General features: G+C 44.4%; 2 protein-coding genes across 6 annotated transcripts in view; one reads left to right on the top strand and one right to left on the bottom strand.

Annotated features, from left to right (window-relative positions):
* LOC144603975 (hexosaminidase D-like) overlaps positions 1 to 873 on the bottom strand; it is a 37,390-nt gene extending 36,517 nt beyond the window's left edge. For both annotated transcript variants that reach the window (XM_078417875.1, XM_078417874.1), the window contains exon 1: positions 572 to 873. In XM_078417875.1, the coding sequence (XP_078274001.1) occupies positions 572 to 600 (29 nt within the window). In that variant the 5' untranslated portion in view covers positions 601 to 873. The remainder of the gene's footprint in view (positions 1 to 571) is intronic.
* Positions 778 to 15,904, top strand: mlst8 (MTOR associated protein, LST8 homolog (S. cerevisiae)). Of its 4 annotated transcripts, XM_078417878.1 has the most exons (10): positions 778 to 814; positions 847 to 926; positions 3,448 to 3,604; positions 5,445 to 5,496; positions 5,979 to 6,141; positions 7,362 to 7,437; positions 9,477 to 9,629; positions 10,090 to 10,214; positions 13,642 to 13,805; positions 14,692 to 15,904. In XM_078417878.1, the coding sequence occupies exons 3-10, from the start codon at positions 3,476 to 3,478 to the stop codon at positions 14,808 to 14,810; spliced, it is 981 nt and encodes a 326-aa protein (XP_078274004.1). In that variant the 5' UTR covers positions 778 to 814; positions 847 to 926; positions 3,448 to 3,475; the 3' UTR covers positions 14,811 to 15,904. The 4 variants fall into 4 exon arrangements, with proteins under 4 accessions (XP_078274004.1, XP_078274005.1, XP_078274002.1 ...); XM_078417879.1 differs by having other exon boundaries at positions 804 to 926; XM_078417876.1 differs by lacking the exons at positions 778 to 814; positions 847 to 926 and adding an exon at positions 1,271 to 1,740.
* Positions 15,905 to 16,300: the final 396 nt, after the last annotated feature.

A 16,300-nucleotide genomic window follows, 5' to 3' on the forward strand; every position in this document is an offset into this window, starting at 1 on the left:
ATTCTTTAAGATGGGCAACTGCTGCCTGATGTGTCTACTCATATTGTGAAAGTATCCAAAATGAGTGATATTCAGATTGTTTGATGTTAGCATTGACCATGGGGCTCCTTGCATTCCGCGTTCCAGGTTCCAAGCTTCAGAATGAGAAATTAATGTTACCTCTGCGTGATTTCTTCTAATGTGGAATATCTGTTGCATACCTCCTTTTATGCGGGTTTAACTGAGTGAGGTTTTAATCTGGTGGCAAAGGGGTCTGAGGCAATTGAAGATCAGGCTCTGCTCAATCGTTGTTAATTGCACACATCGGAATTTATGTGCACAAGTACCAGTCAGAATATGCACTCTTACTCCCACACACACAGGAGTTCAAGCACTGGTATCAGTGTCCACTGCCTCCTCCATGCTCCCATTACAATCTTCTGTCTCGCCCTTAATCCTCCCTGTTCTTGACTCCCTTCTCCTTCAGTGTCCCTGGTTTCCTGACCTCATCCTTCCCTCCGATCCTTATCGCCTCTCATACTTGCACCCTACCCTACCTTTCCTCTCTCTGCACCTTCTCTCGTCCACTTACCACGCACCCTCTCCACGGGGTTCCCTCATCTGGCTGGGTACTGGCAGAGGTATCTGGGCACATCGTGCTTTCTGCCATTGGGAGTGGAGTCGACGATCAGTAATGATGTCTTTAAAACATTTTATGTTTTTACTGATTGCTGTCCCTCCTCCGCCAAGGTTGGCCGGTTGGCTGTCACCTGCCGCAAGGCAACGGCTCCAGCATTCATCCAGCGTGCTCCAGGCGGGAACTGTGGGCGCGGCTGAGGGGCAACTTAATGCAAAGCAAAGATACTAGAGGGGCAAGATGAACCACTCCGTTGAAGCCGCCTATACCGAAGTGTAGTCCGCAAAGGAGCGTAACGACCGCCATTTTAGTAAGCAAAACCCGCCGTTCGCTCTGCCTCTCGCAGTGTAATCAGTGTTTTGGGGGAACAGTATGTGTGATGATACCATTAAAATGCAGAATATATCTCATCTATCAATTCACAAATTTTTGTTATTCTTTTTTAAATGTTTCTGCAAGTTTCTGCCTACTAAAATGGTGTCGTGACATACTACGGTTTTGAGGGTCGAGTGGTCTATCTTGCTCCTCTAGTATCTTTGCTTCTGGCATCTACCCTCCCATTTGTTAAAAAATCCATGTCTTCTGGCATTGAGTTTCATTATGTTTTTAACAAATCTTGTTAACTTTAATTACCTTCTTTCTCACACCATTCTTACCCCTTCCACTCACTCCTTTCTCTCCCTCTTGTTCCTTCCTCCCCTTCACTCCTCTCTCTCTCACCATCACACTCCTTTCTTTCTCCTCCCTCAGGCTCCTTTCATCTCATTCCTTTCTTTCCTCTCCCTCTCACTCTCTTCTCATTCCTTCCTCTCCCCTTCACTCTTTTCTCTTTCAATAGACAATAGGTGCAGGAGCAGGCCATTCGGCCCTTCGAGCCAGCACTGCCATTCAATGTGATCATGGCTGATCATTCACAATCAGCACCCCGTTCCTGCCCTCTCCCCAGCCTTTTCTTTTTAAATGTTTCTGCAATCAGACCCACCACCACCACCACCACCACGGGCTGGAAAACAGGAGGGAGTCGAGGTGCAGAGGAGGCGGAACTAGTCGCTCGTTGCCAGCCGCGGCGGCAGGTTTAGTGGCAGGGACCGGCGGAGCGCTCGAAGGACGGGCCTAGACTAGAGGTGGGGTGAAAAGCGCCGAGAGGATAACAGGAAGGGGGGGAGGAGAGGGGGGTAAAAGATAACAGGGGAGTGGAAGGAGGAGTAGCGAATGGGGGAAAAGCGGGTTTCCATGGGGGTGAGGGAAGACGAGTTTGTAGGTGGGATAGGGTGTTGAGGGAAATGGTACGGGGTGACGAGGGAGGCGGTAGGGAAGACGGGGTGGACTGGAAGGGAAGGAGAGGGGGTCCGTAGGGTGGGAGGGAGAGAGACAGTTACGGAGGAGGAGGGGATGGGAGATGAGGAAGGAGTGGGGTGGAGGAGGGTAGGGAAGGATGGGTGGATGAGGGCGGGGAATGAGTAGGGGAGAGGAGGTTGTAGGGTGTGAAGAAGGGGAGGGTGGGGGAGGGGATAAAAAGACAGGGTGGGGGAGGGGATAAAAAGACAGGGTGGGAGAGAAAGAAAGGGGTGTTGGAGTATACAAGAGGCAACAGCAAATGTTTTTTTGGCCAGATGGGGGCTGGAGGAAGTTGAGAGAGAGGATGGGTAGATAGACGGGTAAGAGCATATTGGAGGCTGAGAAAAGGTTGTGGATGGAGGTAGTTGAATGTGGATGGAAGGAGATGAATGATCAAAAGGAGGAAGGGAGAGGCACAGGTGTCTGCCTCATGATAAACTCTGACATGGTGCACAGACATGGTGGTTCTGTTCAACTCTTATACTTCGCGCTTGGAACACCTAGCAGTGAAATGCTGCCCTTTTACCTCCCAAGGGAATTCACCTATGTCATCATGACCGCATCTAATCCCGTCCCAGGCAGAAAGAATCTTTAGTTTTTTCATTTTAGAAATACAGCGCGGAAACAGGCCCTTCGGCCCACCGAACTCACACCGACTAGCGATCCCTGCACATTAACACCACACTATGCACACTAGAGACAATCTAACATTTTGTATACCAAGCCAATTAACCTACAAACCTGTACGTCTTAGGAGTGTGGGAGGAAACCCACGCAAGTCACAGGTAAAACCCCGTACAGGTAGCACCCGTAGTCAGGATCGAGCCCGGGTCCCTAGTGCTAAAGGCAGCAACTCTACCAAATCTTTGGTTCTTGCTTAGAGTCATAGTGACATAGTGTGGAAACAGGGCCTTCGGCCCAACTGGCTCACACCGTCCAGCATGTCCCAGCTACGTTAGTCCCACTTGCCTACGTTTAGTCCATATCCCTCCAACCCTGTTCAAAGATGTTCGTCCAGCACTCAAGGCGCTGCATGCTGTGGTCAATAAGCAACAGACGGTGTATCCTGACCCCTTTCCCATCATAGCTGTGGGGTGGGGGGGTGTTGGAGAATTTAAAGTTTAATGTTCAAGAAGTCACTTCCTGATTACCACGCATGTGTCCTACAATATCAGAGGATCAAATACCCTCAAACACTGCTATTCCACCAACAAAGCTCGCTATTGCTCCATCCATCGCCTTCACTTTGGGAAATCGCACTACCTGGCTGTGTTCCTTCTTCCTGTGTGCAGTGAGCGACTGAAAAGTGCATCTCCAGCAGTGATGACTGCACAATGCTGGCCAGGGACAGGCAGAGGATTGACTACGTGATTACTTGGATACAGTAGACTGGGCATTGCTTAAGGTCTCGGCAACGGACCTGAACGAATATGCCACGGTTGTTAGCGACTTCATAGCTTTGATGGTCATGTTTATTTTATTTCTTGTTGCAGGTGCGATTTCTCAACAAAGGCTGGCACCATGAACACCAGTCCAGGCACCGTGGGCAGTGACCCTGTCATCTTGGCCACTGCTGGTTATGATCACACTGTTCGCTTCTGGCAGGCACACAGTGGAATCTGCACCCGGACTGTGCAGCATCAGGACTCTGTATCCTTGTTGTTCAGTTTCACCTAAATGCAAGCAGCATGGGCCAATAAACTGCTAATGGTGTAAAGGACCAGTTAATTTAATTGAGCAATGTTAGCTGGGAGATTGATTCGGGAAAGAAATCTTAATAGTCACACAGCCTACTAGGTGTGCACCAATGTCAACCATCCAACTACACTGATCCCATTTGCGTGATGTTGATTTTGCCATAATTTGGAAAATACTCATTACAGTAACTATTTCTTCATATTGTTGTACTGAAGAATATTAATTTATCGGTTAATGAACATTAAGTTATCATCTTCCCCAGCTAAGTTACAATGGTACAGAATAAAGCTCAGTGGTTGATTTTGATGGGCTTGAAGAATCAGTGGCTATTACATTGTTTTATAGAATATCATTCCACAAACAATTACTTGTTAATTTCCAACGTAACTCTTAAATTAACATGTAATTCCCACATCGCAACCAGCAGATTCTTAGAGACAATGGGTTCTGATTATTGTGCTAAGTAGTTACATGAAAGCAGAGATATGAGACTGCAGATGCTGGAGTCTAGAGCAAAAATCAGACTCCAGCACCTGCTGAGTTCTTACAGCAGTTTGTTTCTTGCTCCAGAATCTGCAGTCTCTTATGTCTCCATTTTACCCTCCTCAGCCTCCCCTAGTCTAAAGAAAACATATCCAGTCTCTCTCTGTGTAACTCTCCACGCCAGACAACATCCAGGTTAATATTTGCTGCACCCACTCCAGTGCGATCATGCCTTCCCTGCAGTGTGGCAACCAGAACTGCACATAATATTCCAGCTGTGGTCCGTCGAATGTTGTTTAAGTTTTACTAAAGATTTCGTAGCACTCCTGACCCGGCTAATGAAGGCATGAATCTAGTTGTTTTTTTTTAAAGCACAGTGCTGGGGTAATTCAGTGGGTTAGGCAGTATTTTTGGAGAACATGGCTAGGTGGTGTTTCAAGTCAGGATCCGTCTGATTAGGGAGGGGAAGGGGAAGGGGAAGGAATGGAAGGGGGGGGAGGGGAAGGAATGGAAAGGGGGGGAAGGAATGAATGGAAGGGGGGGGAAGGAATGGAAGGGGGGGAAGGAATGGAAGGGGGGGGAGGAATGGAAGGGGGGGAAGGAATGAAAGGTGGAGGAGAGGGGGGGGAGTAAAAGGTGGAAGCGAGGAAGGGCAGGACAAAGCTTGGTAAGTTATGCAAGTAATAAGTGAATACAGGTGAGGGGGAGGTGGGGACAGATGGTTGGACATAGGCTAGAGATAAAATGATAGAAGGTGTGAGCCAAACGATTGAATAGTTGTGAATTATGATGCTAAAGGAAGGAATGTAGGTTGAAGGGGATAAATGGGTGTGAGTCCAAGTCAGCATAGGGGGAGAAAAAGAAAGAAAAACCCCCCAAGGAAAAAATGAATGATCATGCTGTTGGATAGTAAGCTGCCCAATAAGAGCTCCTGTTCCACCAGTTTGTGTGACAAGGTTTCCAATCACAGAAGCTATTCTCAGTATAACCCTATTATTTATAACTTCATTTGGTCTTTTTCAGTTTATTCTAATGTTTAACATAGCTTTTTGCATTTGCCTCTCTTTGTCCACACAGGGAAAAGATATTTGTGTCACACTTAGTGTGCCTTCCCCCGTCAAGGACCAGTTTCAACTCCCCTTGTAAATTTATTATGTCTAACCACATCAGTGTCCCGTTGCCCTTTCCGGTGAAACTGAGGTTTTCCCTTATCCACCACCACTCAACTTTTATTCAGTTACTTGTGTATGGTGCTGAGTTTGAATTGTTGAAGGTTACATTATTTCCATTTCCTTAACAAAGCTGTCAGCAAGTGAATGCTTTGGAAATCACTCCAGACCGCAGTATGATTGCAGCAGCAGGTGAGCACCTGTACTCTCGTTCACCAATGCACCTGATTAGCTACCATGTGGGCTGCTCCTGCACTGAGATGTATCATTGTTGGCCTCCATTGGTGAAAATCTAAACGTGGATTTTAATATACGATTTCTGGGTGGTTGAGATGGAAGCAATTTCAGTGAAATGAACATTGTTTCCACTTTTAGGAGCACTGCACTTTGCCTTTGAGGTAAGGGAGGGGAGAGAGTCCCTAGACTGCCTTTGGATTGTTGAATTTTGTGCTTGTGGCTTGCAACAGATCTTTTTCCCAGAAGGTGAAAGTGTTAGTTGTTAGTAACCAGTCAGGGAAAGGCCCGGTGCATCTTTGCATCATCTGTAATCGCAGGTTCTAACAGTATTTTGACCTTATTGCTGATCAGAGCTTGTGCAGATGCAAGGTGGTATTTGGCTTGTGGGACCTATCTGCCAAAATGATGCATTTTATTTTCTTTGCCTTCTCTTGTAGGATATCAGCACATCCGAATGTATGACTTGAATTCAAACAACCCAAATCCAGTTATCAACTATGATGGAGTCAGTAAAAATATCACCTCAGTTGGGTTCCATGAAGACGGGCGTTGGATGTACACTGGTGGCGAGGACTGCATGGCCCGAATTTGGGACCTCAGGTACTTACTGGGGGACCCAGTGTAAGGTGACTTGGTGGCATCTTGTATCTGCATTTTGATAGGGTGCTGCAGAGACAGTGGTGCAGTTGTAGGATATAGCATTTGATCCAGGTCTTACCTGCACTTGGGTGGATGTAAATTATTCTGTGCCAGAGCTTTTTGCTGAACTGTTGTCGCTGAAATAGATTTCCTAATTGTTTTTTGGGATCATTTGGTGCACAATTCCAAAACTGAAAGTACTTTAAATAGCTGTAAACTGCTTTGGTCCTTGCTGAGGCCAGCACTCCATGGCAATATGGCACAGCATAGCTGGTAGAGCCACTGAATCTCAGCACCAGGGACCTGGATTCCACCCTGATCTCGAGTCCTGTCTGTGTGGAGCTTGCTCTCCTTGTGACCACATATATTTCCCTCACATCCCAAAGATGTGTGGGTGGTTTCATTAATTGGCCACTGTAATTTTTTTTAGTTTAGAGATACAGCGCAGAAACAGGCCCTTTCGGCCCACCAGGTTTGCGCCGACCAGTGATCCCCGCACATTAACACTACCCTACACACACTACGGACAATTATTTTTTTACATTTACTAAGCCAATCAACCTACAAACCTGTACGTCTTTGGAGTGTGGGAGGAAACCAAAGATCTCAGAGAAAACCCACGCAGGTCACGGGGAGAACATACAAACTCCGTACAGACAGCACCCGTAGACGGGATCGAACCCGGGTCTCCGGCACAGCATTCGCTGTAAGGCAGCAACTTTACTGCTGCGCCACCCGTGTAGATGGGCGTTGGAATCTGATGGGAGTTGAGAGAATAGGATGAGGGTACGATGAGTTTTAATGGGTCTGATAGCCGCACAGACCTGGTGGGCTGTAGGGCCTGTTTCCGCACTGAATTTCCATTACTCTAAGCGCGGTATGTACCAGTTGGGATGGGAAAACCTTAAAGGAAAGGAAGAGTTGAGTATTTCTCCAATTCCAAGTGAATGCACAGACCTTCAAAATCAGTAACTGGTTTGGTTCATGCAGGCTCAGGAAGCCAGCATTGCTGTCTCCTGACTTTGTCTCCTCTGTCAACACCCCACCCCTCAGCCCAGGAACACCGTCTCCAGAAGGCCAAATCGGGGAAAGGGATGTACTCTTGAATCCTGACTATAACTAAGGCACGGCTGTTGCTCCAGTCCATCTGTGACTTGAACTATTCTTTTATCTCCCGACAGGTCACGTAACCTGCAGTGCCAGAGAATCTTCCAGGTCAATGCACCCATCAATTGTGTCTGCTTGCATCCCAATCAGGTAAAGTTCAATATTTTGCAACAGACAGACTGCATCCCCACTCCCCCTCAGACTCAGTATGTTATGGTTTCCAGTGGACACATGAAGGTATTTAGAATTGTCCAGCACTGTAACAGGGCCTTTGGCACACTGCACTTTGGCCGCATTACGATCCTATTCTTCTATGCATTGTCTATTCATGTATCTGCCAAACTATTCCTTTAAAAAAATAGCAATCGTTTCTGATTCCACATCACATTCTCTGGTAGTATTTTCCAGATATCAACCGCTCTTTGTGTAAAGTATAAACTTGCCCTGAGATCCTCTTTATACCTCCTACCACTTGCCCTCTTGTTTTTGATATCTCCACCAGAGAAAAACTGATTTTGACCATCTACCTTTCCAAGCCTTTCAAAATCATATATATTTCTATCAGGTCACCCCTCAGCCTTGATCACTCAAGGAAAATAAGACCAGCCTATCCATAGTCTCCCCATAACTAAAGTCCTCTAAACCAGGCAACATCCTTGGCAATCTCCTCTGCACTCTCCACTGCAGACATTTGAAGCTGGAAATGTGTTTCCCAGTTTCTCCACAGTGCGTTACTTGCCAGTGTGTGGCGCTGCTGTACTTTGCAAGGTCTTTCTCTAGTTTTTCGAATTCTTAAATATCCTGTTGACCTTTCCTAACACGGCCTTGTCTCATTCGACACTTTACTCCAGGACTCATTACAGCCTTGGGCAAATGTGGACATAACAGCTCAATTCCAGAAATGAGGTGGTATGATTGTTATTAATGTCAAGGCAGAATTTGCCTGTGACAACATGAAAAGTGAAAGACCATGGGAATTAAAAGCAATCTCTTCACTGGTAGGGTCGTGCAGTGGTGAATGAAAATGGTTGCGACTGTTGACCAGTCAAACGTTTCGGCATCTCACAGTGGGAGATGCTTAGGGCAGTGCCGGAGGCACAGCTGCCTACAGTTGTTTTATAAATGGCCTTTGAGCATACATTAGCTCCACTTCTGAACTCATGATGGAGCAGTGTCCAGTTCCAGTTGCAATTCCTGCTGATAAAGCAGCCTGTGCATACAGTACATCTTTTAATCTTTAAATCTCTTCTCTGCTCTTAGTTCCTCCATTTCACTATAACTAAGGTTATTATTCCTGAGGGTGTCCAATATTGATTACTGAAAATGCCAAGCATGCCTCTGGACATTAAAAGCAGCTCCAGGAATGTTCACATGCATTCACACCTGTTCATTCTTCTTGACTTTGTAGCCAAGTTTGCGGATGATACAAAAATAGGTGGAGGAGCAGGTAATGTAGAGGAAGCAGGGAGCCTGCAGAAGGACTTGGACAGGTTGGGAGAGTGGATAAAGAAGTGGCAGATGGAATACAGTGTAGCAAAGTGTGCGGTCTTGCACTTTGGTAGTAGGAATAAAGGCTTTATTTTCTAAATGGGGAGAGGATTCAGAAATCGGTGTAAAAGGACTTGGGAGCGTTGGTGCAGGATTCCCAAAATATGATTGGGTTAATGTATGAAGAGCGTTTGATGGTTCTGGGCCTGTATTTGCTAGAATTTGGAAGGGTGAGGGGGGAATCTCATTGAAACTTACCGAATAATGAAATGACTGGATAGAGTGGATGTGGAGAGGAGGTTTCCACTAATGGGAGCGTGTAGGACCAGAGGGGGCAGCCTCAGAATAAAAGGACATGCCTTTAGAAAGGAGATGGGGAGTAATTTCTTTAGCCTGATAGTGGCGAATCTGTGGAATTCATTGCCACAGATGGCTATGGAGGCCAAGTCTTTGGGTATTTTTAAAGCAGAGATTGACAGGTTCTTGATTAGTAGGAGTGTCAACAGTTACAGGGAGAAGGCAGGAGAATTTGGTTGAGAGGGAAAGATAGGTCAGCCATGATTGAATGGCAGAGTTGACTCGATGGGTCGACTGGCCTAATTCTGCTCCTCTTACTTATGACATTATGACAATGTTTAAGTTCTGCTTTGGATTCTTCCTAATTATACCGAAGGTATTCATGGGTTTTGCTCTCTTTGCAGGCAGAGCTGATTGTTGGTGATCAGAGTGGAGCCATTCACATCTGGGATCTGAAAACGGACCACAATGAGCAGCTGATTCCTGAGCCAGACGTATCAGTTAATGCCGTTCACATTGATCCAGACGCAAGCTACATGGCAGCAGTCAATAGTTCGGTTAGTGATCTGGCACCTTAACCACTGTAAAAGTCTTCGTGACAAGTTCAAATTGAGATGATAACAGCAAAGTTGTTGGTGGAGTGAGTTGGGTATAAGTTGGAGGCTTGGATCATTGCAAGATATACTTCAACATCTTAAAATTGCATATCAAACTTGTTGTGGATGGAAAGGTAGATCACACAGGAAAAGGTGCTTTTGAAATACTAAAAAGGGAAGGGAGTGGTGGTAGAATCTCATAATAGGTGGCCAAAATTATGAAGGATGATCTGTATTATGCAAAGGCTGATGAGGAGGTTCAGAGGAACACAGTTTCTCTTTCCACAAATGCTGCCTGATTTGCGAGTGTTTTCAACATTTTCTGTTTTATTGTGTTTCTGGAATTTATAGGTTCTTTTTATTTTTGCCCTGATATTTCTGGCTTGTTAATATATTATGTTTCTTTGTTCTTTCGCACTAGGGTAATTGCTATGTGTGGAATCTGACAGGAGGCATAGGTGATGATGTTACTCAACTCATTCCCAAGACAAAAATCCCAGCTCACAAACGCTATGCGCTTCGTTGTAAGTTCAGCCCCGATTCCACGTAAGTGCTTTCCTTTTCATTGACATTCTAATCCGCAGTAAACCCCATCATCAGTATCTTGGTTAGGGTGTTAGGGAGGTGCTTTTGTACCAGTTGTTTCCACCACTCATTTGTGATTCAAAACAAAATCCTAGTTACAAAGTAGTTCATGAGGAAGTGTGACCTGGGTAAACAATGACTCTGCTTACCGAGAAGTGTGCAGCAGAAATAGTGGGGCTGATCATCCACTTGGATCTGCACTAATCTGCCAGCGGATCCTCATGGAGTGGGAAATTCCCAAGTGCGTGTTAGTGAATGTCCTTTGAATGTTAGTGAATGTCCTTGACATGCAACCATGTTGTTGAAAATGTTGACAGCTGGTGGGAGGCCTTGTGCTGTCCCAGGCCACGGATTTGATGTGGTCTCTCATGACAGCCACAGACCAGGCTGGAAGAGGCTGTGTGGCCAGGTGCCCCAATAGATCAAGTCTGGACAACTACACCCTGGCATACTTTATCAAAAGTCAGGAATATGAGGGAGAAATTTAACCAAAAACATGCGCATATTTCACTGGACTATAATAAAAATTTTAATTCCCATGCTTCTCATATTTCCTTATGGCATTTTTTAGATTTTTAGATTTAGAGATACAGCGCGGAAACAGGCCCTTCGGCCCACCGAGTCCGCGCCGCCCAGCGATCTCCGCACATTAACACTATCCTACACACACTAGGGACAATTTTTAAAAAACCTTTACCCAGTCAATTAACCTACATACCTGTACGTCTTTGGAGTGTGGGAGGAAACTGAAGATCACGGGGAGAATGTACAAACTCTATACAGACGGCGCCCGTAGTCAGGATCGAACCTGAGTCTCCGGCGCTGCATTCACTGTAAGGCAGCAACTCTACCGCTGCGCCACCGTGCCGCATTCAGCCACTTAAATCTGTGCTGGCTCTCTAGGCATCCCCATCAGTCCTTTGCCCCTACTTGCCTCATTGCAACTTGCTCTCTCAATTAAATTAAAATATAGAACAGTACAGCATAGGAACAGGCTGTTCAGCCTATAATGCCTGGAATACAGTCTGTGTTCCTCCATCCCTGCCTGTTCAGATGCCTCTTAAATGTTGTTGCTATATCTGTTTCCACTATCTCACCAAAATTGTCAGTAATAACACATGAAAATTCTACATCTAGTCTAGATATTTGTGTTATCGACTGCTAAAATGTAAGATGGATAGACAAGATAAAGGATTGAGCTTCAAAGATCGTGTTGTCAATGTGCCTTGCTCTGCTAGTTCAAATACATGTTGATTGTGGAAGGTTGTTTTTCAGGCTGGAGGCCTGACTAGTGGTGTGCCTCAGGGATTGGGACTGCGCCCATTGCTGTCTGTGGTTTATTTCAATGATTTGGATGAGAATTTACAAGGAATGAATAGTAGGTTTGCTCCACAGTCTCGTCTATCCATGGTAAAACGATAGTTGATACTAAAGTGGGTGGTATTGTAGATAGTGAAGATAGTTATCAAAAATTGCAGCAGAATGTCGATCAGTGGGACAAGAGAGCTGGGGGTTCACGGCGTTTAATGCAGATAAGTGTGAGATATTGCATTTTGGGAAGTCAAACCAGGGCAGGACCTTCACAGTGAATAGTAGGGCCCTGGGGAGTGTTGTAGAGCAGAGGGATCTAGCAGTACCGGTACATAGTTCTTTGAAAGTGTCATCACGGGTAGATAGGGTGATCAAGAAGATTTTCGGCACATTGGCCTTCATGAGTCACGGTATTGATTATTGAAGTTGGGATGTTATGTTACAATTGTACAAGATGTTGGTGAGGCCACATTTGGAGTATTGTGTTCAGTTTTGGTCATGCTGCTATAGGATGGATGTAAAACTGGAAAGAGTGCAGAGAAGATTTACGAGGTTGTGGCCAGGATTTGAGGGCCTGAGCTATAGGGAGAGGTTGGGCTGCGTTCCAATGGGACTTTATTCCTTGGAGTGCAGGAGAATGAGGGGTGATCTTATAGGGGGAATCGAGAACCAGAAGACATGGGTGCAAGGTAAGAGGTGAAAGATGTAATAGGAACCTGAAGAGCAACTTTTTCACACTGTGGGTGGTGAGTATATGGAATGAGGCCAGAGGAGGTAGTTGAGGCAGGTTCCATAACAAAATTTAAAAGTCATTTGGAGAGGTACATGGATAGGAAAGGTTTACAAGGATATGAACCAAACGCAGGCAGGTGGGATTTCTTGGTCAGGATGGACAAGTTGGGCCGACGGGCTTGTTTTCATGCTGTATGACTCCACGACAGCCGGTCAAGCCCCTATGTATTAGTTTGTGTCAGTCTCCTTGTGTTTCTGTTTGATTTTGTTGAACTGGAGGATTCTCCTGGTTAAGTTAACAGTGTCAAAACATGTTAGCACATCAACCATTTCATTGCTGTTGGAGGCATCTCACTGAGTGCAGATAGTTGCTTTATCTCCTAATGTAATGGCTGCTCGATTCAAAGTAATTTGATGCAAAAACTGGAGCAGTGGGTTCTGTGCCTTATAAATATGTTTTTTCATCAATTTATTCCATGAGGCATTTGCAGAAAAGGCAAATGAGAAGGGAATGCTATTAATTTCCCAATAAAAGTAAAAACACATGGCAATTCATTTTTCCAAAAGATTTTTTTATTCAATCAAGAATATCTCTGCCCCAGAAACTGGTTTTAGTTTACGGATATATCAAATGTGTAATTTGGCAGTGTATAAATAATTCCGTGTAGGTTTCAGCTCTGAATTTCAGCATTAAGGAAAAACTGCAGTGCCTTCTAAGTGTGAGACAATTGCTTGTTGTTACCTTCTTGCTGTGGCTTGTTCAGAGACACTGTCAAAGTCTGCTGCAAAGTGTCTCAGTGGGATCTGATAACAGAGCTACAATGGCAGCTGGAGGTGAGTTATTGAGTAGGGAACAAGCAGATGAAAGTTTACCATGGATAGTGATTACTGTTAGATCAGCCAAAATCTTATAACATAATGGACCAGGCATGAGGGACTGAACATCCTACCCCTGCACCAAATTTGTATGTTCAGAGCACCAGCCTGTTCCCAGCGTATATTTGACAAGTATATCTGCAGTGTGTTGTGTTTAGCTTCTTGTTTTCCATCCTTTATTTGCTGTGCTGAACTTTTGATTCTGCACCAGTCCTTAGCCTTGCATGTTTTCTGTTCAGAACAGTGTGTGAACAATGCCTGAACATGGAACCATTTAAATGGACCTGGGAGATGGTTTAACATACCGCCAGTACAATATATCAGACAAACTATTACAAAGAAGATGTATTATAGAACAATCCCTCTCGCATGTCTTGTTAATGTGCAGTATAGTTTAATTCCATTTTAACTTCTCTGTAATTGTGTGATAAATTACTTTCCAACTTTGTCTGTTATTCCTTCTAAACAGACTTCTTGCCACGTGCTCGGCTGACCAGACCTGTAAAATATGGAGGACGTCCAACTTCTCCCTCATGACTGAGCTTAGCATCAAGAGCAATAATCCTGGAGAGACATCACGGGGCTGGATGTGGGACTGTGCGTTTTCCGGGGATTCACAATATATTGTCACAGGTGAGAAATAAACCATCCAAGTAAGGAACTAGTTCTATTTAAACACTGCTTATGTCGATACACAGTCCTTTTCTGATATTAGTACCCAATTTAAAAAATGCTCAATCCAAAGTACAATTGATTTACTTGGAAGAATTCATAATTTGGACCTCTGGGAAAACGCTCATGGATTCCTTGTTGATGACCTAAAGACACAGTTAGATGTAATGACCTTGGGCAGAGGACAGCAGTTTGGAGTTGTGTTGGATTTGGAATATGTCTGCATTGTGGCTTGATGACTCTACATACCGTGCTTAACACCTGGCAATTATTCACATTTTAGTTCAAGCTCTCAGCTCTGAGCCAGAAGGCTGTGAGTTCAATTTTCACTCTAAGATCTGACCATGTAAATTGGGTTGTGCCGTAAGGGAGTACTGTAACATGCTTGCTTTAGGCAAGATACTAATTTGTTCTTTTTGGGTAGATGCATGAGATTCCATGGTGCCATTTTGAAGACTTGTAGGGGTGTCCTCTTCAATCTTGTTCAACATTACTCTTTGAACCTACATCATAAAACCAATCTAAGTCCAATCTGATTGCTGCATTTTCTACATTACAACAGTGAATACATTTCAGTAGTACTTGATCGGCTGTACAATGTGCAGATACTTGAACTCTTGAATGGCACTGCATAAATGCAATTTTTGTTTAAATAACTTTTTAAAATGTATGTTTATCAGGCCAAGTTGTTCATGTGGCTTGGAATCTATCCAGCAAGTTGTTTGAGAGGATGGAGTTTGTAATAGACACATAAAACATATTGGCATATTTTAATCTAGAAATTTGCATTCTTGCACAGTAGTAATTCTTTAAGTATGAAGGCTAACACTTTTCTATCCCCATGCAGCCTCTTCAGATAACCTTGCCCGGTTGTGGTGTGTGGAGACTGGTGAAATTAAACGGGAGTACAGTGGGCATCAGAAAGCAGTTGTTTGCCTGGCCTTCAATGACAGTGTACTGGGATGAATATCTCCAAAGGAGCCTGGCCCTTCCCTTGCCCTCTCCCTCACCTTTCCTACACCAAGCACACTGAATTGGAATCCTGGCAGGTTGCTTTCATGAATCACAATGAAAACGTTGATCCAAGTTGCTGCAGTCTGGGACCTTTCTGTGTATTCTATTACTGGACTTGATTTTGCCACTTGAGCTATGAGATGGTAACAAATGCTACAGTTACTGTGCCTCAGCTCTCACACCGGGAACTCAAGCAGCAGAATGCTGGTGAATGAAATGTTCATGCTGTTCACTTGAACAGTGAAAAAACATCAGGTGGCATACCTAAACTTGAACAATCTGAAGAGCATTATGAGTTTTGTGGCATTGAAGGGAATTATTCATGAGAGCAGGTTCATTACATTTAGTGATGGGAATATTTTGAGGAGTGAGTTCAGGATTTCTGGTGCAATATATTGAACACACACTAACATTCCCTTAACTTATGCACCAATAACATTAGCTAAGGATATCTTGTGCAGCATGAAGGATGTCTCATGTAAAGCTATGGTATGTAACTTTCGTACGGGTTAAAGACATCTTGTGCATCGTTGCAGTTTATTGTCTCCAATAACACTTTTCCATATTTTCTTGGTAATTAATTTGAAAAGATTAGCAGTAGCAGTAGGTCTCCTACGAGAGCTGGTATGTTTTCACTGCTCTTACCTAATGTTAAGAAACAATGCAGTTGGTGAATACTGAATAGCATCTAATGCTGTGTGCAATCATTAAAACCGCAATGAATGAACGTATCTGCACTGATTGGACACTGCTTTCCCTTTTATGGGTGTTTCAAGGTTAGTACCTATTACAAGATTCTACTGTGGAATAACTGAATCTGAACCAATTCCTCAATTTTGTGCTTCATTTTTTTTATCATTTAAAATTTTAATTTATAGAATTTGGTATATTTGAAATGGCCGGTCATAAGCTCCGCCTTTTAAAATTCTCTTGAGAAGGTCAAGTCAAATTTATTTCAAGTCAAATTTATTTGTCACATACACATACACAATGTGCAGTGAAATGAAAGTGGCAATGCCTGCGGGTTGTGCACAAAAAGAATTACAGTTACAGCATATAAATAAAGTTAATAAGTTACTATTAGTGTCGACAAAAATTTAGTCTCTGGGGTTATAAAAGTTGACAGTCCTGATGGCCTGTGGGAAGAAGCTCCGTCTCATCCTCTCCGTTTTCACAGCGGAGACGTTTGCCTGATCGTAGCATCTGGAACAGTCCGTTACTGGGGTGGCAGGGGTCCCTCATGATCTTGCTTGCTCTGGATCTGCACCTCCTGATGTATAGGTCCTGCAGGGGGATGAGTGTAGTTCCCATGGTGCGTTCTGCCGAACGCACTACTCTCTGCAGGGCCATCCTGTCCTGGGCAGAGCTGTTCCCAAACCAGACTGTAATGTTGCCGGACAGGATGCTCTCTACAGCCCCAGAGTAGAAGCAATGAAGGATCC

This window comes from Rhinoraja longicauda, chromosome 21 (assembly GCF_053455715.1).
Source record: "Rhinoraja longicauda isolate Sanriku21f chromosome 21, sRhiLon1.1, whole genome shotgun sequence".
Classification (NCBI taxonomy): domain Eukaryota; kingdom Metazoa; phylum Chordata; class Chondrichthyes; order Rajiformes; family Arhynchobatidae; genus Rhinoraja; species Rhinoraja longicauda.